Source organism: Rattus norvegicus, chromosome 9 (assembly GCF_036323735.1).
Source record: "Rattus norvegicus strain BN/NHsdMcwi chromosome 9, GRCr8, whole genome shotgun sequence".
Taxonomy (NCBI): Eukaryota; Metazoa; Chordata; class Mammalia; order Rodentia; family Muridae; genus Rattus; species Rattus norvegicus.
Window position 1 is genome coordinate 1593102 of NC_086027.1, and position 27619 is coordinate 1620720.

The 27619-nt window shown below is 51.2% G+C and overlaps 1 protein-coding gene across 10 annotated transcripts in view; it reads left to right on the top strand.

Annotated features, from left to right (window-relative positions):
* The first annotated feature begins 1242 nt into the window (after positions 1 to 1242).
* The window catches only part of Ranbp3 (RAN binding protein 3), a 37244-nt gene continuing 10867 nt past the window's right edge, over positions 1243 to 27619 (top strand). The window contains exons 1-7 of one of the 10 annotated variants that reach the window (XM_039084332.2): positions 1358 to 1439; positions 12758 to 12813; positions 18302 to 18439; positions 19081 to 19281; positions 23231 to 23267; positions 23344 to 23415; positions 27442 to 27507. Coding sequence is in view for 9 of the 10 variants with exons in the window: in XM_006244358.5 (XP_006244420.1) it covers positions 1418 to 1439; positions 12758 to 12813; positions 19081 to 19281; positions 23231 to 23267; positions 23344 to 23415; positions 27442 to 27507 (454 nt within the window). In the remaining variant the exon portion in view is untranslated. Of the gene's footprint in view, positions 1440 to 12757; positions 12814 to 18301; positions 18440 to 19080; positions 19282 to 23230; positions 23268 to 23343; positions 23416 to 25022; positions 25822 to 27441; positions 27508 to 27619 lie in introns of those variants that run through there. The other 9 variants (XM_006244358.5, XM_063267656.1, XM_039084331.2 and 6 more) reach the window with 9 other exon arrangements.

The window sequence follows — 27619 nt, forward strand, 5'->3', positions numbered from 1 at the left end:
GGCTACATAAAATTCTACCTTAAAAATTGGAGAGAGAGAGAGAGAGAGAGAGAGAGAGAGAGAGAGAGAGAGATATTTTTTTATACTGGTGACCCCAGAATTTGGGAAGACTGGACTACACTGTGGTAGTGTCTCCCTATCTCACAAATCTATAGGAGTATACCCAAAGATTCAAAGCATGTAGTAAATTGCTTTAGGTGTTTTGTCAATATGCAAAGGTCAATTTAGACCTGGTTTTCCACTTGCCCTCCTTCCTTTTAACAAATTTTACATTTATTTGTGTGTGTGCTTGAGAGTGTATGCACATTGCGTGCCCGGGAGGACAACTTGCAGGAGCTGGTTCTTTCCTTCCATCATCTGGATCCCAGGGATTGAACTTAGATCATGAGGCTTGGCAGCAAGCCCCTTTACCTGTTGAGACATCTCATCAGTATTAGAGCTCGGCCTAGAATACCTCTGTGAGGGGCTAGGCGTCAGGGGTGGAATTTTGCCAGAATCCCCCATACAGGGCTTGGGGGTACCTTACTAGCATGTTGGAAACACTGGGTTCCACCTCAGCACTTTGAAAGCAAACACAAAACCAGGACTAAGTAATAAGAGCATTTCCTACTCTTTCAGAGTACTGGACTGGGTTCTTAGCACCCACAGTTCAGTTCCAGCCTTTTTTGGCCTTTCTAGGCATTGCACACACATAGCACTCATACACATACAAATACATTTTTTATTACATATTTATTGTTTGTTTTTGAGTCACAGTTTCTCTGTGTAATCCTCGCTGCCCAGGATCTCACTCTGTAGATTAGGCTGGTCTCAGATCCTCCTGCGTCTACCTCCTGAGTGCTGGGATTAAAGGCGTGCGCACCAATGCCAGGTCCAATGCCCAGATAAGAGTCTAGTTTTATTTGGACATCCTGTGTCTGAAGTCTAGGGTGCCCTCTGACTTTGCTTCTTCCCCAACCATCGCAAATGGCTGTATGAAAGATATCAGTCACTCTTTCCTGTACGAGAAATCGCTTAAAAGTTAGCTTACGCCAGAGAAACAAACAGGGAAACTGGCTGGATACAAGACAGCAACCAGCGGCACGTTTCTTCTGCGCATGTGTGGCGCTCGGACATCCTCCCACCTCCCACCTTAGTACGCAGTCAATGCTAGGACATCAGGACCAATGGCAAACTGATGCTACCTGTGCGCGTGCGTGCTACACTAGCCACACCCCCTCCCCTGCGGGCGGGAAGAGGCGGGCGGAGAACCGTTACTGCGCAGGCGCGCGGTCGGAGCGCTAGCTGGTGCGAGCAACCCTCTTCCTCGTCCGGGCGCTGGCTAACGGGATGCGCAGGCGCAGAATTCTCCCAGCAGAAAGCAGGCTGAGCCCGGGGGCCGGGCGCGGGGCCTTGTGGGAGGGCTTAAGGAAGTAAAATGGCGGACCTGGCGAACGAAGGTAGGAGAGGCGCCGTCGGGGACCAGCTGTCGGCGGGCGGGCGCGGGGCGGGAAGTCGAGAGAGCCCCAGAGTCCAAGGGCGAACGCCTCAGACTGTGGGAGTCCGGCTTCATTTGATCTGAGCACCCAACGGGTCCCCCTACATGTCGTCTGGTCCCCGGCCCGGTTCCTCGCGGCAGCCTCGGCTTCTGCCTCCGCCCGGCCTCGAGGCTCTTCAGCGGCTCCCACCACTCCACGCCTTCAGGCCTCGCACCCCGCCCCGGGAGCCCAACGGGCCTGAGACGAGGCCCCGCGGCCTCGAACGTGGCGAGACCTCCGGGCCTGCTCGCCGGCCCAGCCCGCCACGGTCCCTTTCCCGGTCCCCTTGCCTGGTGCCTGGGCCTCCATCCCTGGCCTGGCCTCAGGTCCAGCTCTCCTTTATTCCCGCGAGGTTCTCGACCACCCCGACCTGTGACTTGCACCCCGAGATCTGCTTAAACCCGAACTGGGCGCTCCTATTCCCGCCACTGGCTTCTAGGTCCTTTGAGGTGCACCTGATGTCCCCCATTTAGGCCTAATCACGTGATCTTGAAAGTCCTAACTGCTTCTTCACATCCCGTTTTTATTTTTGACACTGTGAAACCTACCCTGTGGAGTCCGAGGTCTCATTTAAGTGGTTTGAATATGGTTAGACTATCCAGTCGCTGCAGAACTTGCACTTCTCTTCCCACCAGTCTCTCAAGTCCTTTGGGGTGCAGCTTATGTCCCCTAATTTTGGATTGGCCACCTGATCTGTAGTTCCTAATTCAGTGGTTCTCAATCTTCCTAATGCTGTGACACTTTATAGTTCCTTATTGTGATGACCCCAACCATAAAATTATTTTTGTTGCTACTTCATAACTGTAACTTTGCTACTGTTGTGAATGGTAATGTAAGTATTTCTGGAAGTAGACATTTGCCAAAGGGGTGGCAACCCACAAGTTGAGCACCGATGTTCTAATTGCATCTTCACACCCCCTTTTGCCCTGTGAGTCCTCCCTGTGGCCCTGACTCCTCACCCGAGCACTCTGGACCATGTAACACTTTCCCAATCTCATAGTCATCCTACAGCCTGATGTTCGATGTCCTTTGATGTTCTCCCTTGGGGACTCTTCTGGGGTTGTAGTTTTGGGACTTCAGAGGTCTATTTTTAGCCCTGTCCTTTCTTCCCTAACAACTACAGGCATGCTGTTAGCAGGGACCTGGTACTCCACTATGCAATGACATGTGGCCTGAGGTTTCTGTAGAACACGCAGGGACATGGGGTTCTTCAGAGAGTGCACTCAGCCCTGGGAGGGACTGGGTATTAGGAGGTGTTTACACTCAGTCTCCATCAGGCCTGGAAAGGTAGGTGTAGGTAGTAAGTTACTAAAGGCAGGTTAGGAAGCAGAGCTGTGTGAATCAGGGTAGTCAGGGCAACCCCCAACTCTTACCTATTTTACCCAAGCTTTTGGGGATGAAGGTGGTAGAGGGAGCCAAGGAAGTAGAGATTGATGTGATGTACTTTGTGGGTGTGTTTTAAATGAAGACTCCTTTTAAAAATTATTAGGGGATTTTTGATTGTTTGTTTGTTTGAGACAAAGTCTTATATAGCCCAGATTTCTCTCATATTCACTGTACAGCTGAAGCTAGCCTTAAAGTCCTGACCCTGCTGACTACCTCTCAAGCTCTGGGATGACTGGTATGTGCAGTGCTGGAGGTCTCCTTTAGAGTGGGTAATATCCTGTATAGAACAGAATCTGCTCCCTGAAAACCCCCATACTTCAACCTGTTATGGTCATCAATAGGAACTTCTCTCTTACCCTAAAACTTTGAAGTGCCCAGGAGTCCTTTCTTGTTCCTACCTCCACTGCTTCCAAGGGGGCCTCTTTCCCTTCTGCCTCTTCTCATCCAGCACCTTAGCCAGAAGCTGGAGTATCCTCCTACACGGATCTTCCTCTCTGACCAGTTCTGCTCTGACCTACCTTCCTCTTCCTTGCTAGGATTCTGGATTTCCTCTGTCTGGAACCCCCCCTTCCCCCATACCACCCTGGTGGTCTGTTCTTCATGCCACTTTACTCATGAGGAATTCCCTGACCAAGCCACGCTCTGCTGGAGCAGAAGCACTGCCAGGCATCACTAGTGGGCCCCTGCTTCTGGAGCAGAATTTGATACAGAGGCTATTCCATGGAAAAGGAAGTTCTTGAGTTCTTGGGGAAAGGAGGTTTATTGGTGAGGATTTTCACTGAAAGTGAGAGTACACTTTGCCTTGGAGTATAGTTTGCATTTGTTCCTTGGGACTCAGTCTTGTGTTACCCACATACTGTCCACTGTAAATTGCTCACTGCTTGTAAAGTTATAATGGAGAATGTTTGGTTCTCAAGTTTGTGCCTAGGAAGGGCTTAGCATACCTGCTGTTTATCCTCTGACACTACTTCTGTCAGAGGAGTTGAAGTGTTTGTGTTTCACATCCATCATTTCTGAATCAATCATTTTTGTGTTTCCAGAATACTTCATCTCTTGAGTATGTTCGTAGCATGATGTTTGATGTATTTTTACCTTCGTAAAGTAGGTATATGGTGTTGATTTTCTTTTGAGACAGGGTGTCATATAATCCAAGCTGGCCTTGAATTTGCTGTGTAGCAGAAGAAGGCCTTGAACTCCTGACCTCCTGCCTCTATTTTCCCAGTGTTAGGATGACAAGTGTTTGACTGAAGTGATGCTAGGAATGGAGCTTTGCATACTGGGCTAGCACTCGGCCTCTAAGCCTCAGCCCTGTTGCTTGTGTGTTTTGAAGCTTTGAAACTCACCCTGGAGTTAGGAGCTCCTTTTGGCTGTGTGGGTCATGTCTTCCTGGGCCCAGATCCCAAGTCCCTGCCTTCATCCATTTCATATCTCTCTGCCATGGGCTATCTGGTCTCAGGCATTCTGAGGTAGTAGCTGTCTAATATGACTAGGCATTTAGACTCATCTCCCCCCTCCCCCAGCTCCCAGCCCACTTCAGTGTATAGACGCTTGATTTCCATCCAGAATGGTGCAGGGTAACCCCAGATCTCTAGATCCCTAGGTCCTTGTACTACCAAGGGCAGACCAGGTTGTAGCGCTCTACTCTAAACAGTTCAGGTGAGGTGTGCCCTGCTCATTTGTAAGGAACTATCCTCAGTTGTGGTCCAAGTCTGTATCCTGCAGGTTCTCATTGCCATGGTGATCTCATGGTAGGACCAGCAGTTCTCACAGCTGTGGAACTTCTGTAGCTCATGGCTTTGAGAAATCCCCTTGCACTGCTTCTCTGTGTTCTGTTTCGGGAGTCCTTCAACACTGGACAGAAGGACAGTGCAGAAGACAGTTTTGACTGTGGTGGAGGAAGGGAGAGAGCACAGAAGAGCAGGATCCCAGAAACTGGCTTGTAGCTATTCAGTGGTCAGCTTGTCCTGACTGGGTTTTGTATGTGCATAATGGGAACTCAGCACATTGGGCTGCACAGATCTGTCCTGTGCATTTTGTGCTTAGCACCACAAGTGGTTGTGTTTGAGTGGATGATAGTAGCACACCCTGTCTCCCGTTTCCTGCTTCAGGGCTATGATTTCCTAAAATACTTCCGCACACAGCCCCACCTTAGGAGTAGGAGTAACTGCAGAGTTATCTCCCAGACAAGCTAAAGGGTGACAGGGTATGGCAGGCACATGCTCTATCCTAGAGCAAGCCAGGCTAGTGCTTTCACTGTGCCTTGAACTGAGGCCTCAGTTTCCCTATTAACAAAATGGGAATGCAGATCATAGTCTCCATCTCATGGTGCTGTAAGCCTTGATGAGTCTCTGCCTTCGATAGTGAGTGCTCACTGGCATTTTGTGTTCCCACCCTGGACCACCCTGGGCAATTCAGAGGCTCAGTGGGGGATGAGAGAGGAAAAGAGGAAAAGAATGAAAAGTGCTGGGGGATATGGTCTTGAGTTCCATCTACAGTTTTTCATGGATGAATGAAAGGGGTGGATGAAAGGGAGGAGGTAGAGTAGTGAGTCTTAAGTTGTGGTGTCTCTATTCCACTGACATGACCCTGATGGCTGACATGACTGAGTGGCTGATGGGAGCCCAGGAGGTACATATCTGCCCTCTGAATCCTGTCTGCCTGTCATTGTCTGATTTTGTATCTCAGGGTTTTTCAACCTGGACACTTTTGACATCTGTGGTCGACTTCTTGGTTGTGGAGGATGCTGCCCTAGGCATTACAGGTCCCTGTAGCCAGGTATCCTGTCTACTGTGTGGCCTCAGGTGTCACCTGTGACCCTGTAGAATTGGGCTTGGCTCTTGGCCTCTCTACCTTTCATGTCCTACACTTAGCCTTTAGATCAAGGGACGGACACGGCTATGTGCTGACATAAATGGATGACAAGTGGTCCTGAGTGTGTCTTTTGACTCGGCCCTGTGCTTGGCCTGGACTCTGCTTCTCTGGCAAAGGTGGAGTGGTGGCAGAGGGGTTTCATGGCAGTTGGGGTGCAGAACCTTTACCCTCTGAAGAAAGTGTCGGTGTGGCAGGAGCCTCTTGAACTTGTCTGCTCAACTGTTGGCTTGAAGAGAGAGTCAGAATGGAAGGGGTGGAGCTTGGAGAACCCAGGCTTGTCGTCCCAGCGCTGGGGAAGCTCAAGATAAGGCTACCACTATCCATAGTGATTTCAGGGCTAACCTGGACAGCTTAGCAAGACCCTGTCTCAAAATTCAAAAATGGAGAAAATAAAAACAATGCTTGGAGCCAGGCAGTGGTGGTACACACTTCTAATCCCACAACTGGGGAGTAAAAGCAGGCATATCTCCAAGTTTGAAGCAGACCTGGTATATAGATCAAGTTCTAGGACAGCCAAGGGTGCACTGAGAAATTCTGTCTCGAGAGAGCCCCTCTCCCGCCTCCCCCCGCTCTGTCCAAGCCCCCAAATAAAAAAGAACCAGGAACAGGTGAAGAAGGGAGTTCAGTTCAGGCACAGGGCCTGATAATGTAGGAGAGTCTGTTAGCTTTCCAAGATGCTTACTTTCCACCACTCCAGATTAGTGGCAGTGGCAGTAGAGTGTCTGCCCTAACTAAGGACCTTTGTTCCTGCTGTCTCTGCACAGGCCTCTTCCCCTCAGAGTCCACTCAGAGTGTAGTGGAGAGAAGCCTATAGCTTAGGGTGCTGGAACAGAACCCACCCTTGCTCTTTCACTGTGCCCTGGGTGTGCAGTGCCTGCCCTCTCAGCACTGACTGCCAGGTCCATGCCGAGGCTACTGTCCCTTCTTGTAGGAGCTCATTGGTGAAATACAAGCCACCAGTTAGGCCACTTTTTTAGAGATGGTACATCCAGAGAGTTTAAAGATCTCCAGGAAGGCAGAAGTTGTCACCTTACCTGGGGCACAATGGAGGAGCTCCTGTCTCCCAACTTGGCTTCTGCATGTGTTTTTTATTAGGAAGTGGCCTAAGATTCTACAATTGCAGGGAAAGCAGGTTTCTAACTTGTCTATATGGACCGACTTGCACATTTGGGGTTTGCTGGGGCTGGGGGACAACTGCTACCCCTTCTGTAGAGAGACTGTATGCCCCTGGACACCTCAGTGCCTACTGTGCTCCTCTGCACTGGTGTGGCCATTTGCCTGCTTGCCTGCTGTGTGCTGGTTGAGTTTCCTTAACTTCCTAAGGGCCCGTGGTAACTGGAGGATTGTGTCTGTCCTTGTCATGCCATCACTCAGAAGCTTCGCTGTATCCATGGTCTGAGGACTACTGCAGGGCTACAACCTCATAATGACCTCACCAAGCTCCTGCCAGGTAGCTGGGATGACAGGCCTGTGCTGGCAGGCTCAGATACTCTTGTCTGTTTTTAGAGACAAGGTTTCTCTGTGTGTAGCTCTGGCTGTCCTGGAACTCACTTTGTAGACCAGGCTGCCCTTGAACTCTCTGGAGTGCTAGGATTAAAGGTGTGTACCACCACTTTTTAAAGATAAACACATATACACACACACACACACTCCCTCCCTCCCTCTCTGGCTGGGGTGTGACTGGTGAACACTTGTTTAGCAGTTGCAAAAGCCCTGGGGTCACCAGAAATTAGGTCAGTTCTTATTTTTTCCTGTCCTTTACTCCAGATAAATCTTAGAAATTTCTCCTGACTCCTTTCTCACAGGGTTGAGGGTCTTAGCAGCCTTTGCCCCCATGCGTGAAGGTAATTACAGCCTTGAGTCATATGCTGACATGGCAGTGATTCCTACTGCCAAAAAGTTTGAGAGCCAGAAAGGAGCCTGGGTTTATACATTGTCTGCAATGCAGGGCATTTTGCCTGGGTTCAGCCAGCAACTCCTGTCTCATATCAGTTCCTGCATCTGGAAGCTGGGTAAGAAGTGAGATCTGTGATGGGTTTCGGGACAGAGCTGTTCTGAGTGACTGCTTCTCAGGAGTGTGGGGATACATGTTGTTCCTACTGGCTGCAGATCAAGATGTTCATGTCCTCTGTGCTAGCATAGGATGATTGGTGACTTTTGTGTGCCCCCTCTTCCCAGGGCATTAACCACATTCACTTACCCTCTTTCACCAAAAGAATCAGCAGGTTAGGGGAGACCTGAGCACCCCAAAGATCTGCCCTGTGGCGCCAGGGAGAGCTGTGTCAGAAGCTGGACTCTGTTGGGTGATGCCATTTGCCCCAGTCAAATGTGACCAGGTGTCTAATGTGGGCAGGCCCCTGACCTTCTTTTTTCCTGTGATATCAGGATAGGTTGCTGATCTTGCATGTACTAGAGCTTGCGGTTGGTGGCTCTCTGGTCCTGTGCTTTGTGAGTGGTGGTTCTCCCCATTCCCCATCTGCCATGCCCAGTAAGTGCCATGGGCAGCCCCACATGGCAGTGAGTTTATGGAGTCATACCATGAAGGGCAGCTGCCTGCCATCTGAGCTTGAGGTGGCCTGCCCTCCTTTCAGTACCATGGCTGATGGCAATTCAGTGACAGGCAGGATGTCAGAAGTGCAGCCCCTCCCACCTCTTGGCACTAGCCACCATGATGCCTCCTATATTCTAGGCTCATGTGACTTCTGTGAGAATGTTCTTCTCCATGCATGTTTGCATTTATGTTTGCTTGGTTCTGGCTTCCCTAGTTAGCTAATAATAACTCCTCCCTACTGCTGACCTGGGGCCTGGCACCTACAGGGTCTCACCTCATTTTGTCTTCCCTCAGAATCTGCCTCAAGGTTCTCTGGGATTGCCAGCCACCAAGCATTGCCTCAAGCATACCATTGTTGGTCACCTGAAGGCTGTCTTTTTGTGCATGACCCATGCTTCCAGTGATTTGTCATGTGATCTTGGATGTGATTGCAGTGACAGGAACTGACACTGCCTTGGAGTCTGCAGTGGGTCATTGTGTCCTTATTTACTCTCCCCTGTGTCAGAGTCACCAGGTCTGCATGGCTGAGGCCTTGAATGCACCCACACTCCTAATGCCAATCTTAGGCAACCGCCCAGCGCTATGTGTTCTGGGGCCTCAGATTTCCTTCCAGCTGGGCTACTTTCTACATAGCCTTCCCTTGCTTTCACTTCACTGTGTCTGTCAGGCCATGCAGGGCACTCTTCTGTGTTTGTTAAACTGAGGCACTCTATAGCAGTTCCCTTTTATGAGCTCACTGGGGTTGGGCAGACTTAGTGTGAGCAGGCTCTTCCTGGGCTGCAGGGACAGCAGGATGGAGGAGGAGCTGACCCACTGGGCATGCTCCCTCTCACTTCAGAGGTTAGTCTTAGGTTGAGGTTGGAAGTACTGAGGAGTAGAGCACCCCTGTGGCCAAGGCCTCCTTGGCTTGTGCTATGCCTCTCGGATACTCAGTAGTGTGACACTCAATACCTGGCCACAGTAGGAAAGTGACATCAAACACAAGTGACATCAGCCACAAGTGGAGTGCTGTTCCCACTGTTGTGGCAACTGGGGCACAGGGCGAAATAACTGTAGAAAAGGCAAATGGCATGCTTACCCAAGCAGTGCCTCTCCCAGGTTCTCTATCAGGCCAGCTAGGATCTTTGAGAGAAGTGTGTGTCACAGGAAGATGCTTCAGGTGCCACCCTGTTGGTCAGGGCCAGGAAGCCTGAGACACGTAGGTCAGAGGCCTTCTTATTCCCCACCATGGAGCTCACAGGGGACCAGTGACGATGACAAGTGGAGACTTGTACTGCAAGGGTTTGCCTCTGCCCAGTGCAGATTGTTCTCACGGCAACTGGTAGCTGGCATTTGTCACTGTCCTCACTAGTGGCTGACTCAAGGTCCAAGGTGCTGGAGAAATATTGACCAATGGTGTTCTTGGATGAGGAGATGGAGGCGCCTTGCTGACATGATGCTGAGCCATTTGGTGGCTTCAGCTGTGAAGACTGTCTAGCAAGTGATGTGGCTTCAGGAGGCAGCTATAAATTACAAGCTCCTTCTGCCCTTCTGCTTGTGGACCCTGCTTTGGTGGACCCAGGCCCCAAAGTTCCTCCCAGGTGTTTGTCCTCCAGGGGGTTAGATGATAGCTGCTTTGTTCAATATGCTCGGGTGGCTGACTGCCCTGATGCCTCTTATGCAGTGTGTTAGTGTAAGCATGCACATGAGTCTGAGAAGCTGGTATAGCCCATGGAACTAGTAGCTGTTTGCTGGGAGGATTGTGCTTGTAATGTCTGTGAAGCTCTGTGTGGGACAGAGAATTGAAGGCTCGCTCGCTCGCTCGTGTCCCCAGCCTCAGGACTCCTGGTGTACATGCACCTTCCTCTCCTGCCCTAGCCTCTGTCCATCCCTTCTGTGCTGCCCTGGAGAGAAGAGCGGCTGAGCTGTAGCCTGCACTGTCACCCACTGTAGTTCTGGAACTCAGCATTTAGTAAATATCCGTGAGGTTGCATGGAGTCATGTTTATGAAGTGAAGTGTTTCCTCCCGCCCCTCGGGCCCCCCCACCTCGTTTTTAAAGTTCAATTACATGTGTGGGTTGGTATACATGACTACAGTGTTGGTGGAGCCCCAAAGAAGGCATTGGGTCCTCTGGTATGAGCCACCCGATATGGGTGCTGGGAACCAAACCTCAGTCTTCTGCAAGAGCAGGTGCTGTGCTAAGCTGCTGAGTGGCTCTCTGGCCCCTTCTGTTCTGTTTGTACTTAGGACAACCTTCAGGACAGGCCTTTCATCATGTGGGCTTCACAGTCCAGTTAATTTTTGCAGTTGGCATGAAGCATCTCACCATGCTGAGCCATCTCACCAGCCCTGTTGTTTGTTTTTGAGGTAGTCTCATGTATTATGTAGTCATCTTGAACTCCTGATCTTTCTGCCTCTACATGTGGTTTTTGCGGTGTTGGGGATGGATCCCTGGGCTTTGCATGCTAGGTGGGTGCTCTGCTCATGGAGCCACGTACCTTGCTTTGAGAGTGGGTAGATTTCAGGTGTTATTTTGTGAGCTACAGACCTTTTGGGAGTGTGTCTTGGTGTCCCTGTACTGATGCAAGCTGAGGATACTGTCTGTATGCTGCTCTCCTGCCCTAGTAACCGGGAAGCATGATGGCTTTAGGTATCAGCCACACCTGGGCTATGGTGACTACAGATGTGAGCAAGGAAGATCTGGATGGTTCCAAGTGAGAACTAGGCCAAGGTGGATCTGGTCCTCATTGATGTCACCTGTCTGACTGCTTGTGTCCCCAGCTGTACAGGCATATGGGTTCTCTACAGCTGTTCTTATCTGATGCTGATCTCTATAGCTGATCTGATCTGATCTGTTCTTTAGGGGACACTTGCCCATCATACTGAGGGGCTGTGTTGGGGCTGCCTCTGAGGAAAGGAAGGAGTGGCCCTCCCAGACTGTAGTCCCATGCTGGCTTCAGCAGCAGCAGGTACCATTTACTGGCCTGACCAGCATGTGAGACTGGTCAGTCCCACACAGGACCTAGGGACTGAGGCTCCTGCCATCCATAGTTGCCCTGTAGTTGACAGGTGGCCTGGAGTCCTAGCAGAAAAAGAGTGTCTCTTCATAGTTCCAGCCATATATTTATGAGGTAGTGTCCCCTGGGCTCAGGCGCTATCCTCAGCAACCCTAGAGCCTGGGTTGAGTGGAAAGGGACCAAGATGGCCAAAATGCTGGTTTCTTAAACATCTCACTGGTGCTGGGTACAGAGGCAGAGCTACAGATGGGCATTGGCCCAGCTGCTAAGCTTGGGCGCAGACGTGCTGACAGGGCTCTGGGGAACTGGCACAGATCCTGTGTGGTGAGCTGCTTGTCTGCCCAGTCTTGCCCCTTTCCCTGCCATCATTTGTATCAGCTGTGGCTACAAGAAGCGTGAGCCTGGTGTATTATTTCCTGGTGGTGCTTGGATGTCAGCTTGGGCTTTAAGGCAGGTGACACAGGTGGTCACAGGAGCTTGGGGCAGTGGGGACTGAGGTGTGAGAGTGTCACTGTCAGCTGGCTGCATGTTTTAAGTTCTGTGGCCCAGCTCAGGTTCATTGTCCTGCTTCTCCAGGATTGGGTTTGGGGGTGAGTGACTGGTGCAGTGTGGTCACAGCCTTGATACTTGTGTCCTTCTTCAAGCCTGCTCTCAAATGGTTACCTGATAGTCCCTTCCTCCCCATCTCCTGTCCACGTGTGCACACCTACCATCTCAGGCACTGTGGCTATTTTTGGCATCGTGCCTCATAAGTGCCCCGGCCCTTCCTACTCAACCTTAGGGGCATATGGTGCTAATGGGAGTTAGCACAGCCATGAAGGCACTACTAGTACAAGTCCTGTCCACTGTTTGCCTCTGGGCAGCACGTCAGGGCACTGCTGCTGAAGTCTTGTTTAATGAGTACCTGTGGAAGCCAGGTTGGTTGAGTTTCTAGGAGAGCTGTCTAGAGAGCAGAAGCATGAGGGCCAGTTGCTTGCCACTCAGGCAGGTGGTGTACACCTTTAATCCCAGATCTTGGGAAGCATCTTTGACTGCGGCTAGCCTGGTCTACATAGTGAGGCCCAGTCCAAAAACATAGTAACAACAACAAAATCAAGTTGGTACTCAGCTTTTAGGCAGAGTCATACGATGTTCTGGTGTCTTGCACCCTGTAGCTCCTTACACCCCTGTTCTGAATCCTGAACCCAGTACTGTGCTTTCAGAAAAGGACAGGGCTGTGCCACTGGGGTACTTCCTGATGCATCTTTTGAGCAGCTTGGTGTTCTATGAACTCCTTTTTAATTTGTTTTTCTGTGTGTTGCATATGTGAGTGTTGTTGGCTACCTGTGGGCACTCATTGGTGTACTATATTAGGGTATCTAGCTAGCCAGAAACAAAAGAGCCATGTTGACCATTCACATGCAGTGTTCAGCAAACATTGATTTTCTTTTTTCAGAAAAGCCTGCTGTTGCACCGTCCGTCTTTGTGTTTCAGAAGGACAAAGGACAGAAGGTAAGGGGCCGCCGCGCACTCTGCATATATACCTTCCTCCAACTTGCTCTACCACCTAATGAGCCATCGAAGGCCAGGCTGAACCAAAAGGGGAGGGACTTTGAGAAGGAGAGAGGTTGGCAAATTCTAGACTAGCAAGTATTGTGCACCTTTTAGGGTGCGTGGAGCATACACACCGTCCCCATTCTATTCCAGTACCCCAGGAGAGTGTCTTAGTGGAGTGTGTCCCAGCCAGTGTATGTCACTGCATCTGGAATAACTCCTGCTTACTGTCCCTGCCCCTTCTCCCTGTCTATGGAGCTGACTCCTCCCTCTTGGAGGGCATATTGCCCCAGAGGCTATGGGCTGCCATGTTTGGGCTTTGCTAGGTGTGGAGAGGCAACAGCCCAGGATGCCTCTGTCTTCTTGACTGTCTTTCTCAAGGCCATCATTTGTCCCCTTCTGGACACATCAGAAGACAGTGGCTGCTGGTGGCAGGACTCCCAACATGAGTAAATCCTGTGTGTTTGCATCCTGTTGGGAGGCTAGGGTATTTGGCACCTGGGCAATCAGCTAGGGCTGCTGCTGGCCTGATGGTTGTCTGGTTGTCACCACTACTCTGTGTGTGTGTGTGTGTGTGTGTACACTTAGGTGAAGGAAGCTGTCCACACACACAACCCTGCCACAGTGCCTTCCAGGATAACACAGCATGAGTGGTGGTTTGAACCACTTGGCTGTACACACACACACACACACACACACACACACACACACGTGACACAGCATGAGTGGTGTTGTTGAACCACGTGGCTCTCCGTCTCTATCTTTTGCTGAAACATCTGGAGGCCACAGGAAGTTGCAGGTTTGTTTTGGTGACTGAATGGTTTCCAAAATGCCATGTAGACTTCTGTCCCCTGCCTGGTATCACTGTCCCCTGCCTGTGACAGTTCTGCCCTGGCATCCTCTGTGGTCTTTGATAGAAGTAGAGTCATGTGTCAGATCTGTCTTGGCTGTTTTCTCTCCATGCTGGGTAATACCTGGACTTTCCTAGGCCCTTCTGCAGTCATCTGTTAGGCAGCTTTAGTTGGTTGTGCTGAAACCCCCACACAGTCCCCAGCCACCCCTCTGCTGCTTTGCAGACAGACCCATGGCAAGGGCCCGTGATACTGGGACGGCTCAATGGCTCTGAGGTTTGAATGTCATTGCCTAGGGCTCCCTACACAGAACGTCCTTGCTATCTGAGCCTTGCAGAGGAAGCTCCCTGTGGGAATTGCCACAGGCCTGCAGTACAGCTTGAGGAGGATGCTAAGGGCCTGGCTAGGTGTGAGCACACCCACCGACTGTCACAGACCTTGGGCTCACTGCTTTAGGTTCAGTTTCTCCCAGAGTTCCATGTGACTGGCCTTTGGCGATGGCTTTGACCGTTTCCAAGAGTGCCACCTGTTCTTACCCAAGTCATGGGCTTACAAAGTGCTGTTTCTACAGTCTGACCACCAGACAGAATTGATAGCTACAGACTAGCTACACAGTGAAGACCCTGTCTCCTTATTTTGTATGCCAGCATGTCTGTGTGCTGCATTGTGTACAGGTGCCTGTGAAGGCCAGGGGAGGTGTTGATCCCAGGACTGGGTGGAGTTAGAGGTGGTTGTGAGCTACCTGGTGTGGATGCTGCTATTTCACACAGTGTGCCTTCCTGGGAGGAATCCCTGTGCACCATTGGTTAACGAAGCTCTTTAACTACTGCCCAAAGAAGAGTGTGGCTCAGATAGAGACTTCCTAAGTTATAACTTAGGCTTGTGCTTTCCACACAGGATGCCATCTCTTTCAGGTCCTGGCCCCGGGTTACACTTTGAACAATTCAAACACAGACAGGAGACTGCAAGTCTGGGCATGTGGGCAGATTTGCCAGAATTGTTTCTTTAGTACACCATGCTGTTACCCAGGTCATCTTGCCTACCTTAGCTCTTCTCCAGAAGAGACCTAGGGGCTTTACAGAGGCCAGGGCTTACATTGGCTATGGTGCCCATTAGAGGTGTGTGTTCCTTGGGGAGTGGGAGGGTGGCTTGTCAGTCTGGTGAGCAAACGCTCACACCTTGGCATGCTCTCTGCTTATCTCTAACAGTCCTGGGCAGCTACTACTTATCTCTGGGCTTTGTGTAAGCCATGTCTTACTTAGTTCTTCCGATTTAATGTCTCAGAAGCAGACTTATTGCCAAATCTTTATAGCAGCAGCTTGGTTGCCATGGGTCTCTTCTACCTCACTGGGAGCCAACCCCAAGACCTAGCTGCAAGGAGAGACAGTATTCTTGGCCCTGGGTCAGTATCACCAACAAAGAGTATGAGACCTGGGTTGGGGATTTAGCTCAGTGGTAGAGCGCTTGCAAGGCCCTGGTTTTGGTACCCAGCTCCAGAAAAAAGAAAAGAAAAGAAAAGAAAAAAAGAGTATGAGACCACTGTCCTTCTGCCCCAGACAGGATCAACAGGCTTCTCCCAGGAGTCCCATCTTCCTCTTCCTCTGTTGGTTTTTGTTATATTTTCATTATTATTTTGAAAATTCATAAATCCTCAGAAAAGACCGTACCAAGACTGGGCATGGTAGTCCATACTGTTTAATCCCAGCATCAGGAGGCAGAGGCTGGGCTGGGGATTTAGCTCAGCGGTAGAGCGCTTACCTAGGAAGCGCAAGGCCCTGGGTTCGGTCCCCAGCTCCGAAAAAAAGAACCAAAAAAAAAAAAAAAAAAAGAGGCAGAGGCTGCTGGATCTCTGAGTTCTAGGCTAGTCAGGGTTGCATAGAGAAACTTCAGTGTGTGCAGTTTCAGAAGGACAGTACTAGCACCTCACCTCCACCTAGCATCTTCAGGGGGACCTGGCAGAGGAAGGACTTGTGCAATCAGCACCTGGGCTATGGCCCTCTTACAACACCAAGAACAGGCACTCCTGATGGAATGGCTATGGGTTTGGTCAGCATGGAATCAAAGTTCAATTGTCTCAAATACCACTTAAATCTTTGATGTGTGTGGTATAGACTTCCTGATCTGCAAAGATCAAGGAACCTTTTGTCAACTGGGGGAACATGTGTCCTTCGAGTTGCCCTTGTGTGTGAGGTAGGGAGACTGCAAGATTTGGGCCAGCCTGGGCTATAGAGAAGGACCAGAGAGTTTGGTCTATGTAAAGCAGGCTATACTAGAAAGTAGTGAAAGATTGGAAGGGAGCAAGTGGCTCAGTCGCCAGCCAGGAGCTTTCACCTCCCAGGACAGATGCCTCAGCAGCTGTGTAGTGGGAGTGGCCAGTTGTCTGTGTAGCCCAGGGCGACAGGTGGCCACCTCCTGCTGTTGCTTGACCAGGGAGTCTACCCACTCCTGTTATTTTATTGTTTGTTCCTGTCATTGGATTTTAGTGTGGGGACCAGTGGCTTGTGTGTCAGCCTAGTGTCCTAGCACTGAAGCACGTCTCCAGTTACTTGCTTACTTATTAGTTCCTAGTAATTACTTTTGTTTAGAGACTGACCCTCACTATGTAGTCTGGCTAACCTATAACTTAGCTGTGTAGAGCCACTGTCCTGAACTCTGTCTGCTTCTGAGATGTGCCTACTTCTAACTCTGCCTCCCAAGTGCTGGGATTAAAGGTGTGCACAACCACCATGCCTAGCTTATTTATTTTATGCGTATGTGAGTGCACTGTAGCTGTCCTCAGACACCCCAGGAGAGGGCATCAGATCTCATTACAGATGGTTGTGAACCACCACGTGGTTGTTGGGAATTTAACTTAGGACTTCTGGAAGAGCAGTCAGTGCTCTTAAACACTGAGTCATCACTCTGATCCCTTATTTATTAATTTTTGAGTTAGAAATCTCATGCTTGGAGTTAGAGAGACTCACAGCCAGGTTGTAGCGGTGCACATCTTTAATTCTAGTACTTGGGAAACAGAGGAAGGTGAATTTCTGTGAGCTTGAGGCCAGCCTGGTCTACAGTGATTTCCAGGACAGCCAGGGCTACACAGAGAAACCCTGTCTTGAAAAAAGAACAACAAAAGCAGTCTCATGTCTGCTGACTGAGTTATTAGCTGGGCGGTCATTGCTTTTAGTAATTTATTTTAGGCATATGGGTGTTTTGCCTGCACATATATTTGTGCCCCATGCTCGACTGGTGTTAAAGCAGGTCAGAAGAAGGTGTTGAATCCTTTGGAACTGGAATGTCAGACAGTTGAAGCTGCCATGTAGGTGCTGAGAATCAATCCGGCCAGTTTTCTTTGTATCATCTAGCTCAAGCTGTCCTTGAGCTGCTGTGTAACTCAGGCTACCCTTGATCTGATCCTCCTGCCTTTACCTCCTGAGTGGGAAGCTGGCATGGGAACTAGGAGTGCAACCCAGGACCTTCTCTACATGTGGCAAGTGCTCTACAATGGAGCCACAGACCAGATTATTTTGTTTTATTTTGAGATAGTCTTGATTTGGAGCCCAAGCTGGGGTTCAAAATTCTAAGTGCTGGGGTAATAGGTGTCCACCCCCCACAGACTCTAGACCTTAGATACCTGAAGATTGGTGGCCAGATTGGCAGCACAGGGTCTTCTTATCCTTCTCTGTCCCCATGTCCTCTGTGTGGTGTGGGTCTGAGGCCATTGCTCTGTGTGCCTGTGAGGTAGCTGCTTCTCCTCTGTGCTTGCTGTATTTTGTCAGTGACAAGACGTAGCTGTCGGTCTTCCCTCAAAGCACTTCAGCTCTCAGAAATCAAGACTGCTCAGCCTCATCACTGACTTTGGACATCTGGTCCTCCCTAGGCAGGTGACAAGCTGTCTCCTGCACCTGTGCCCATTGTTCCTATGGCACTTGGACCTGGCTTGTTAGTGTGGTTTCCCCTGGGGATGACATGGCCAGAACTGGATAGCAGGCTGGCATTGGTGTAGATCAGTAATGGAAGACAGAGGCAGAACACCCGTCCATTCCTTGTCTTTGCTCCTGGCCCCTGAGAGCCCACTCTATACCCTCCATATGACTCCAGCTCCCAGCGAGGGGTTACATTTCACTCTGAGGGTAGCAGTAGGTGCTGGTGGTGGCCACTGTGACCTAGGAAGCTGATGGTGTCCTTTGATGATGCTGAGACCTAGGCAAAAAGTGACCTGTGTAGCAACTTTGTAAACTCTCCACCTCTCTGGGCCAGGGTCTCACTACATAGCCCAGGCTGGCCTGGATCTCAAGGTCCTCCTGCCTCTTGCCTCTGCGCCTCTCTGCTTCTCTGCCCCTCTGCCCCTCTGCCCCTCCCTCTCTCCTTCTCTCCCCCTCTGCCTCTCTCTGCTTCCCCCTCTCCCTCTCCCTCTCCCTCTCCCTCTCCCTCTCCCTCTGCCTCTGCCTCTGCCTCTGCCTCTGCCTCTGCCTCTGCCTCTGCCTCTGCCTCTGCCTCTGCCTCTGCCTCTGCCTCTGCCTCTGCCTCTGCCTGCCGAGTGCTGGGATCGCAGGCTTGTTCCACTACAGCTGGCCTTGAAGGAGCTTTGATGGAGCCGTTTCTTTCCACAGGGCTCTGCGTTTGTTGTATTTTCTTTTGATGGGGGTCATGTTTCAAAGTAGCACCCATGCCACGTCTGGTGACACAGTCCTGCGTCCCAGCCACCCGGGAGGCTGAGACAAGAGGGCCCCTGGATCACAGGACTCAAGGTGACCTGGGCATCAAGACTCAAATCACAGCACAGCCCTGTGGGCAAGTCACACCCTTGAGACTTTTACTTCCTCTCTGGCAGACAGCCACAGCCATTTTAGTTACGGGCTGAGAACAACTGGTGGACAGTGCCACGGGGTTTGGGGCCCCGGATCACTGTGGAAGGACATCACCTCTGAGAAAGAGTTGGGGCCACAGGTGCTCAACCTAGAGGCCCTTAGGGCCCCCAGATCTACCACAAAGGCTGCTGGACATTAGCTTTTGTATCCTTCTCCCTTTTCCAAATAAGCTCGCACTCTGGGTGTGCGGGGTGAGCCTGGGAAAACCAGAAGCCAAAAATCTGTGGGTGTCCTGGCCCTCCTGTCACTGATGTGTCTGTCCACTGACAGCACTTGAGTGTCTGGCTGGAATGGCTGAGAGCAGTCGAGCACCATTGTTCTGAAAGGAAGCTCAGACCCTTCTTGCCCAAGAGCCCTATGCAGAAAGGCAGAGGTAGGGACAGGGCCCCTCCCCTTCTCCAGTGGCCTGCCTTGTCCCCTGGGGCCACACCACCTATAATCCCTGACACTTATCCCTCACCCTTCCCCACAGTGTGGCCTTTTCTGTACATTGAAGGAAAATTGTCTTTTTTGCCCCCCAGTCCTCCACAGAGCACAGAGACTTGCCGGAGTCGGGAGAGGAGCCTCAGGGGGAGGCTGAGGCGCCCCGCCCTGATGCAGGGTACCCCGAATCCACTGGGGAGCATGCCTTAGACCCTTCTGCCCCTGCTAGCGCTTCCACCAGCTCTCCTCCGCTCCCCGCTCCTGCAGCCCAGCCTCCTTGTGTGCAAGAACTGTCAGGGGTAAGTGCCCACAGCCCACCCTGCACTCCATTCCCTGGCCTAAGTCCCTGTCTCTTCAGCCCCAAGACCACTTGAGGCATCTGGGAGGGGACAACAAGGACTTACTTTGCATACTTACAGTCATGCCACTGACCAGACAGAGCAACCAAATCCCTTCTTGTTTCTACACAGTGAGTGAGGGGTCTGCTTCCTGGGAGATGGGAGGGCCCCCAAGAGGAACTGGGCAGCACTGCCCTCCAGGCCCCTCCTGTCCTCACCAGCTTCCTCCCACTCTCCTCCTGAATCTGAGTGGTAACTGTCAGGGTCTTAGGAACCCACGGGCTCTGGAGACTGAGTTTGGGCTACAGTGAAGCAGAAAGGGCAAGCACCTGTCCTTGTCCAGCACAGGTGGAAGGTGTCAGTGGGTAGATTACACTTCGGTGGCAGGAAATCTCTGCTTTACTGCTAGATAAGTGAGGGCTATGGAGGTGAGTGCTCAGTGGATTAAGAACATTTGCTGTGAAACCAGGTGGACCTGAGTTCAAATTCCCAGCACCTGTATAAAGAGCAAGACATGGAATGTGTAGAAAGCAAGGCCTGAGTGGTTCCTCCCTTCACACCAGCCCCAGTTCCCAACACTGGGTCATGCTAGAAGCTTTGCCCAAGGTGAGGCTGGGGTCCTGCCCTGTAATTTGGGGATTTATGCGGTGAGGGGAAAGAGGCAAGATTTTATGGTGTGCTGTGGGAGATTCCTCCTCTGTATTGCAGACAACAGAAACCACATGAATCAGGGTGCTCTGTTTCTACTCTGAACAGGGAATCCCTGTGAACTGCATCTGGGACCCTCTTGCATCTGTGCAGAGGCCCTGGCTGAGAGCAGCCTGGTTGGGTGCTAGCTCTGTAGACATTGGCTTCCAGGCTGGAGCCACGGGGCTAGTCCATCCTAGAGCTCTCACCACAGTAGCTGCCTGCCCTCCAGAGCCAGTTTCTTGCGTGGCAAACTGGGCCCACAAAGCCTGGTATCTTGTTTCTCGTTGGCTGTGAGCCTGAGCAGTATAGCCCCCTTTCAGCAAGGGAAAGGGGCCTCCAGATAAGGGGAGCTGGAGGTCATCTCCACCCACTGCCTCACAGTGGCTGGAGCAACACTCATACCACTTGGTGACAGCGCTGAGCCACTAGGCCAGTGTAGGACTCTCAGTGGGAAAGCTAGGCTGTTTGCCAAAAGTAGTCTTGTGGCTGGCGCATTGCACAGACGTTCTATAATTTTGGGTGAATTGGGCTGTAAATCCAGTTGGGTGGAATCTGATCCTGAGGACACCCTGAGCTCAGCAGTCCCTATGCTGCACAGTGCGCTTTTATCTGGCTGTGCCCCAAGTCTCAGTTCAGGGAGCCTGGCTGCCCAGGGCCTTCTCCATCTCACTAGTCTGTCTGGACTCCATGCCACACTTCCAGCGTGTGTGCAATGAACCTCTGTGATGTGCAGTTGCCCACCAAGAGCCTGTGAGCAGCCTGCTATCCTGGGAGTTGTGGATAGACCATGCCGTGCAGCGCCCACATGCCCCTGAATCATCCACAGCCCTTGGGGGTGATGCCAGCCTTAAGGGCAACTTTTTGTGTTCTTGAGGGTGGCATCTCTTTCTATATATATTTACTTAACTTGAATATATGTAATTAATGAAATGTATATATAATTTTTAGTTGCATATACATGAGATGTGCATGAGAATTCGGTGGCCAGGCAGGCCAGAGGCCAGATGCTTCTGGAACTTGGGGTACAAGTGGTTGTGAGTTGCATCATGTAGGTGCTCTATCCTATAGAAGAGCACTGAGTGTTCTCCAACACTGAACTCTCTCTAGCCCTCAGGGCGGCCTCTTTGATATATCAACTGGGCACCCCCTGGCACCCAGAAGTAGCTTGTGCTTCTCATCCCAGCACTTCTGCCAAGATCAGCTAGGTTCACACATTGTTTTGAGATTTTTCTGAGGCAGTGTCTTATGGAGCTCAGGGTGGCTTTGAACTACTGATCTTCTTGCTTCTACCTCCTACCTCTTTGGTTCCTGTGCCCCTTGCTGGGCCACAGAAGTGAGCCAGTCTGAAGCTGTGGGTGAGGATCCTTCTGTGGGCCTCCTCCATCTATGCAAGGGTCTGTTGGAATGATATGGTGGCCTGGCCTTTCTCCTTGACTCCCTGGTTTGTGAGGTGTATCCCTCAGGCAGCCCATGTCTCTCTCAGTGTGTTGTCCTGGAGCCTTTGTCTTTGAAGCAGTGGTACTGCTTCTTCTCCTGGGAACTTTTGTCCTCACATGTACTCCCACACATTCCACATGATGTCCCACATGGATCCTAATCCCTTGATGAAGCTGAGCAGTAGCAGGGCGACCATGACATGTTAGGATGTCTGGAGCTGTGTTGATCCAGCCATGGGGCCTAGGGGATAGGAATTCTTTTTTTTTTTTCTTTTTCTTTCTTTCTTTCTTTTTTTTTTTTCTTTATTTTTTCTGGAGCTGGGGACTAGGCAAGCACTCTACCACTGAGCCAAATCCCCAACCCCGGGGATAGGAATTCTTACACAACAGACCTCATCCTCCTCATCGCCTTTGGTGATGCCAGAGTCAGTGGGCACCTCAGAAGCAGCAGCCTCCTTCCACTCAGTCCATCCTGAAGACTCACTACAGGTGGTTGTTTCCTCTAGGAGAGCCTTGTGTGTGCCTCTTTAGGCTGGTGGTCCCTCCATGGTCCTGTGGGCAGCCTCTTAGAAGGTTGGTGGTCCCAAGGCCAGACGGAATAGCTGCTGATCCTCATGGGACAGCTTTGGATCAGATGTGACCCCAAGTGCTGCAGAGTCGCTGAGTCCTGGGCTCAGAACCCTTCTCCTGATGTTCTCTGAAACCCTCAAGAGATCTGACATCATGTGGAAAGCAGAGCCTGGGTTTGTCCCAGTGACAAGGTTTCTGTCTGGGAACCATTACTGTTCCTGTTCTGTGAGTGAGAGAACAGTCCCAGGAAGCAGAGAGGTGGCTTGCTCCTCTGGACACAGACCGAGCTGTGAGTTTGTACTGAGGAGAGCACGTAGGTCAGGGTGCTGGTCTGTTAGAGAACATTTCTGTGTGTTATCAAGTAAATGTTCACCCTCTCTGGGCTCGCTGCTGCAGGCTCCAGCCCATTGCCTGTTTGCGCAGTTCCTGAGCTGAGCCAGTGTTTACATTGTTACAGGATTATAAGCAAAAGTGAGAAGATGGGACCTGTGAGCCAAAAGTGCTGGCTTTCTGACCATTTATGGGAAAAGAAGGGCCAGGGTCCACAGCGGGAGGGTCTCTGCTAGTGTTCTTCAGATTTACTGATTACATGGGGTTTTGGCAGCTTCTTGAAGGCAGTATCCCCCATTCGGTTCAGCTTGAGCCTGAAGCACTTTAGGATTATAGGAGAATGGGCTCTGTGCCTTCCTAAATGGCTAGGGTCCACCGTTGGCCTTTGCTTCTGGCTTCAGGGCCTGAAGGATAACACAATACAAAGTATGGACACAGATTGGGACTGTGTTGGGTGGGAGCTGAGCTCCTGATCTCAGCCAGCAACTCACCCTGAATGCTAGGCTGGACCTGAGGGCCATGGAGCCTCTCTCTAGTTGGGGAAGGGTCCTGCCAGCCTGGCACACCTCTGAGCACTTTGGCCCAGATGTCAGTACTAAAACTGACAGCCTTGAAGTAGGCGTGCATATGTGCTAAAGAATGTTCCAGGATAAGTGTGGGAGCTAGGATTTCCTCTTCCCCAGACATCCACATTGGAGTAGGCCTACCTGAGGGCCGTGCTAATGCCCTAGGCATACCAGGGAGGGTTGTGCTGTCTGTGAGGAAGGTGGCCCATGGACCTGACCTGTGTAGGGCCATTCTTAGCCCCTGGCAGGGTGCAGGGGAATTGGGAGCACAGGTTGGAACACTTGGGGCCTATCATCACTTCTGTGCTTTCATTGCAGAGATCTGCTGGCAGTTCCAGTCCGGAAGCCGGAGAAGGTAAGGAAGTCTTTAGAATACTGAGCCCTTGGAAGCAAACTTGAACACTCCCTGACTCCACCCACTCTGTGTCTAGACTCTGATCATGAGGATGGAAACTATTGCCCTCCTGTCAAGCGCGAGCGGACATCATCTCTAACGCATTCAGGTGAGCAACACCCTCCTGAACCAGGTAGAGCTTGCCCGAGGGCTAAGGAAAGCTGATGCATTAGCCTTCAGGTGGAGTTGGGAGTTTCCAGTCAAGCCCTGTGGGGACATCACCTGTGAATGTGTCTTTGCAAGGACCTGATTGATGTTGTGGACTGGACAGAGCAGTATTCTCGCCCACTAGTTACTGTGTTCACACTCACGCAGAGCCAGCATTCATCTGTGTTCCCAGCTCAGGCAATGTGGTTAGACTGGGGGCACCATACACATGCATGCCAGCCTCCAGGCTTCAACCAGTGCAGGAGTGAGGCTGGACCTAGGCTGAGAGATTCTGGATGCTCAGATGGAGGCAGGCAAGTCCAGCAGCCCCTATCACACATAGGTACCCTTCAGGCTAGGAGCAGTTGCGGCCTAGATGGTTAGGAGTGCTTCCCCTGAAGAGCAAGACCTTACAGTGTCCTAGTCTCTGCTGGTCCATCTTGGAGCAGCAGGTATCACTTCTGCTCTGACAAGGAGGTCTGGTCCAGTTCCTCTGATGACCAGCCCCTCTCCCTGTCTTCACACGTAGAGCATGGTGGTCCTGCGAAACCGGCATTGCAGTCCCTTTCACAGCTGACCGCCTTGATTTAAAGACCCCATGCCAGCTTGTAGTTGTATAGAGGTGGCACAGAGGGGATCCCCCGCCTTGTCAGCCTGCCTGCCTTTAGTCTCTGTGTGTGTGTGTGTGTGTGTGTGTGTGTGTGTGTGTGTGTGTGTGTGTGTGTGTTGGAGGGAACCAGAGCAAGGCCTCAGATACTTTCCTCGACAGCTCCTCTGTCTTCCTTCCCTGCTCCTCTGTGTTTTGCTTTCTTGAGACAGGGTCTCTACCTGGACCAGAAGTTCACAGTTGGCTCTAGGCTGTCTGGCTAAGCAAGCTAGAATCCATTCTCTACATCTGTTCTCGTTGTTATTGTTGTTGTAGTTGTTTAATGTGAATACTTGGAGTGTGAACTCAGGGCCTTGAACTTGCAGAGCAGGTGCTCTCCCCTCTCAGCCATCTCCCCACCTTGCTGTGATGACTTGGATTCTGCAAAACTGAATTCTTCTGAGGACAGTCTTCAGGTCAAGGGCTGTCTTTGGAGTGTCTGTAAAGGTGGCTTAGTTTCTTAAGGCACAGTTTCTGTCCTGTCTCTGTTGTTAGATCTATCCATCCTCCAATGTGTGCTTCCTTAGCATGGATATGCTCCATTCTGTGTAGGAGGCTTTCCTCTGTGTTTGTCTCGCTACTCTTGTCCCACCAGGGGCTCCCAGAGCCTTCCCTTCCTGCATTCTGTTCTCAGGTCTTTGAGCAGGGTAGGTGTAGATTGGGATGGGCCTGACCTGATAATGGCTTCTGGGCTGTCACAGATCTGTGTTCGATACTTGGATATAAACAATCTGAATCCCTGGTCATTTTCTGTTTTGTCCCCACAGGGAAATTGCTCACCATTCCAGCTCAGTCCTGGAATCTGTCTGTCTTCTCTGTTGGTACAGCCTCTAGAATCAGGATCATGATACTCTGGGTACTCTACTTGGCCTTTGTCAGCCCATAGGGTGTGGCCCTGTTCTATAGAGCCAGCACTGGTAGGATTCTTTAGTGCCTTAGCCCTTTCTGACATTAAGAAATTTCAGGTAGGTGGTTGTGGCACACACCTTTAATCCCAGCACTCAGGAGGCAGAGGCAAGCGGATCTCCTGAGTTTGAGACCAGCCTGCTTTACAGAGTGAGTTCTAGGACAGCCAGGTCTACACAGAGAAACCCTGTCTCAAAAACAAACAAACAAAAAAAGCCTTGTTTCAGTCATGTGAGGAGACACAAATCTGTCATCTTGGTGCTTGGAAGATAGAGGCAGGAAGATCAGGAGTTCAAAGTCATCTTCAGCTACACAGTGAGTCTGAGAAAGAAACCTGGCTCTACTTGTCATCCTCAGGTCTTGCCATCCTGGCCAACCATGTTCTTGCTTAGTGCCCAGCCATGCCGGCTACTGTTCTGGGAGCTTTGTCAGCCTCACCCAGCTCTGCTCGGGCTCTAGTGTATTCCCAATTAAACAGGGAAGCTCTCTTGGGTGAGCACTTTCTCCCAGTCGTTCCCTTTCTGCCCTTTCAGTGGCATATACCCAGTGGCCAGCTATGGGGTGAAGCCTGGGCTTCCCGGGTCCTGGGTAATAGTACATGCACTGTTAGCAAAGTGAATCCTTGTAAGACCTGAGAAGAGCCCAGGGTGTGTGCCTCTATGGATGGGGCTGGGGACAGAACTCTTAAGCCTTGACTGCCCATGTAGTGTCAACAGGGAGGCTTGCCTTCTGTTTGTCCATCTGGTCACAGCAGTGCCCTGCTGGATTCCTCCATGCCAACACAATGGCCAGGTTCTGGGCCCCACACTGGTACAGGTGAGTAGCTATAGTCCCTGTGGTCAGCTGTTTTGTCCTCAAGTCTTTGGTGTTTGGAGACAGGGTTTCTCTGTGTAGCCCTAGCTGTCCTAGAACTCACTTTGTAGACCAGGCTGGCCTCAAATCCACAGAGAACTACCTGCCTCTGCTTTCTAACACCTGGCTTACTCTCAAGTCTTAAAGGTTGTGTTGTGGTTAGTTCTGTGGAGTAACCGTCGCTCCCATTTCTGGGAGGAATGGACCCTATGACCAAGACACAAGCACCTAAAGCCAACCTTTGGGACCTCTAGTTATCCAGTTTTATGAACTTGATCTCAGGTTTGAAAAGTGTGGTCCAGTACTACCCACTGAAGGTACCGCTATCCCATTCCATGGCTGACTCTCGTGGTTGCTTTGTCATATGCCCAAGCCTTGTGTAGCTAGTGGAATTAGCTCTTTATTCCTAGGGTTTGAGTGCTGCTCTGACTGGGTGGCCCCCAAGGTGGTCCCTGGGCTTTCCAGTGTGACTAGTTTTGTATCAGGGCCCATGTGACACGATGCTGGAGTGGCATCAGTATGTCCAGTATCAAGCTGTCAACTACAGATAAACTCCATCTGCATGAGCCAGCACCAGTCCCTCTTGAGCCTCCTCCATCCTCAGCATCCATGGGCATCATGGATCTACCTCCTGTCTCCTATTTGTGGATAGTTCCTACCCACGGGCCGTGTACAGTGGGAACTTCTCTTCTACTAACACTTTGCCTTTTGTATGTGTGTGCACATGCATGTGTTGTGGGGGTGCTCGTGTGCTTGCCTGTATCCATAGTGACCAGAGGTCAATACCGTAGCCATCACTCTGTCTTCCTTTCTGAGCAGGGTCTCACTGATTTGGCTGCCCCTGCTGGCCAGAGAGCTCTAGGACACATTCCTTTCTCTGCCTCTAAATCCCCAGCTCTTGGGCTGTGAGCACATGTGCTTCTGCTGTGCTGTGTACTGGGGACTGAACGCAGACTCTGACATTTGCACAGCAGGCACTTTACCGAGCTGGCTCCTTAGCTCTGTGGTTTATTAGTCTTTGGTTCTGTCAGGAGGGTTGTGTGCAGGGGATGGGGTTTACATCTGTCTGCTTGATGGCTGAGCCTCCAAGACTGCCTGTGGCCTGTGTATTTTCCTACACCTTCCTCCTGTCCTAGGTCACATTAGACTAGCTGTTCCTCACCAGGACAAGGTCACCAGGATGCAGGCTCACACTGGCTTCCCAGCTATCCCTGCAGACCCAGTTCTTGTGGGTCTTGTGATTCGCTGGCAGAGCTGGCACTCAGTAACAGGCATGTCTTGGAGGTAGATCCTGCCTGGGTCGTTGGCGGGCATGTCCTCTATTGTTAGGCCTGCCCAGTAGTGCCATCACTCTCCTTCCTGGGAGAAATGGCCCAGAGCCTAGCAGATAGGTCATCCTGTCTCAGCACCTTCATCCTCCAGGTCCCCTGTGCTGGCCTCGCCTCAGAACCATACTCTTTAACATGGACCTCCTACTTTTCTGTTGTAGTCTGGACCATTTTCTGGTCCCAGGCCCACCGTGCACTCTATTTTGCTGTGCTCCTGCCTCCACAGGCTGAGCTCAGCTGTGTTTTGTGCTTGCAGAGGAGAAGAGCAGCGGCTTCCGGCTGAAGCCCCCAACGCTTATCCACGGGCAGGCACCCAGTGCAGGTGGGTGACATTTCCAGGCCTCTGCCTAGCTTGGACCCTTGCTGTAGGCCCAGTCTGTCTACTGGGACTGGGACTGACGTGGAAGCAGCTCTGGGAAGCTGCTCAGGCCTTT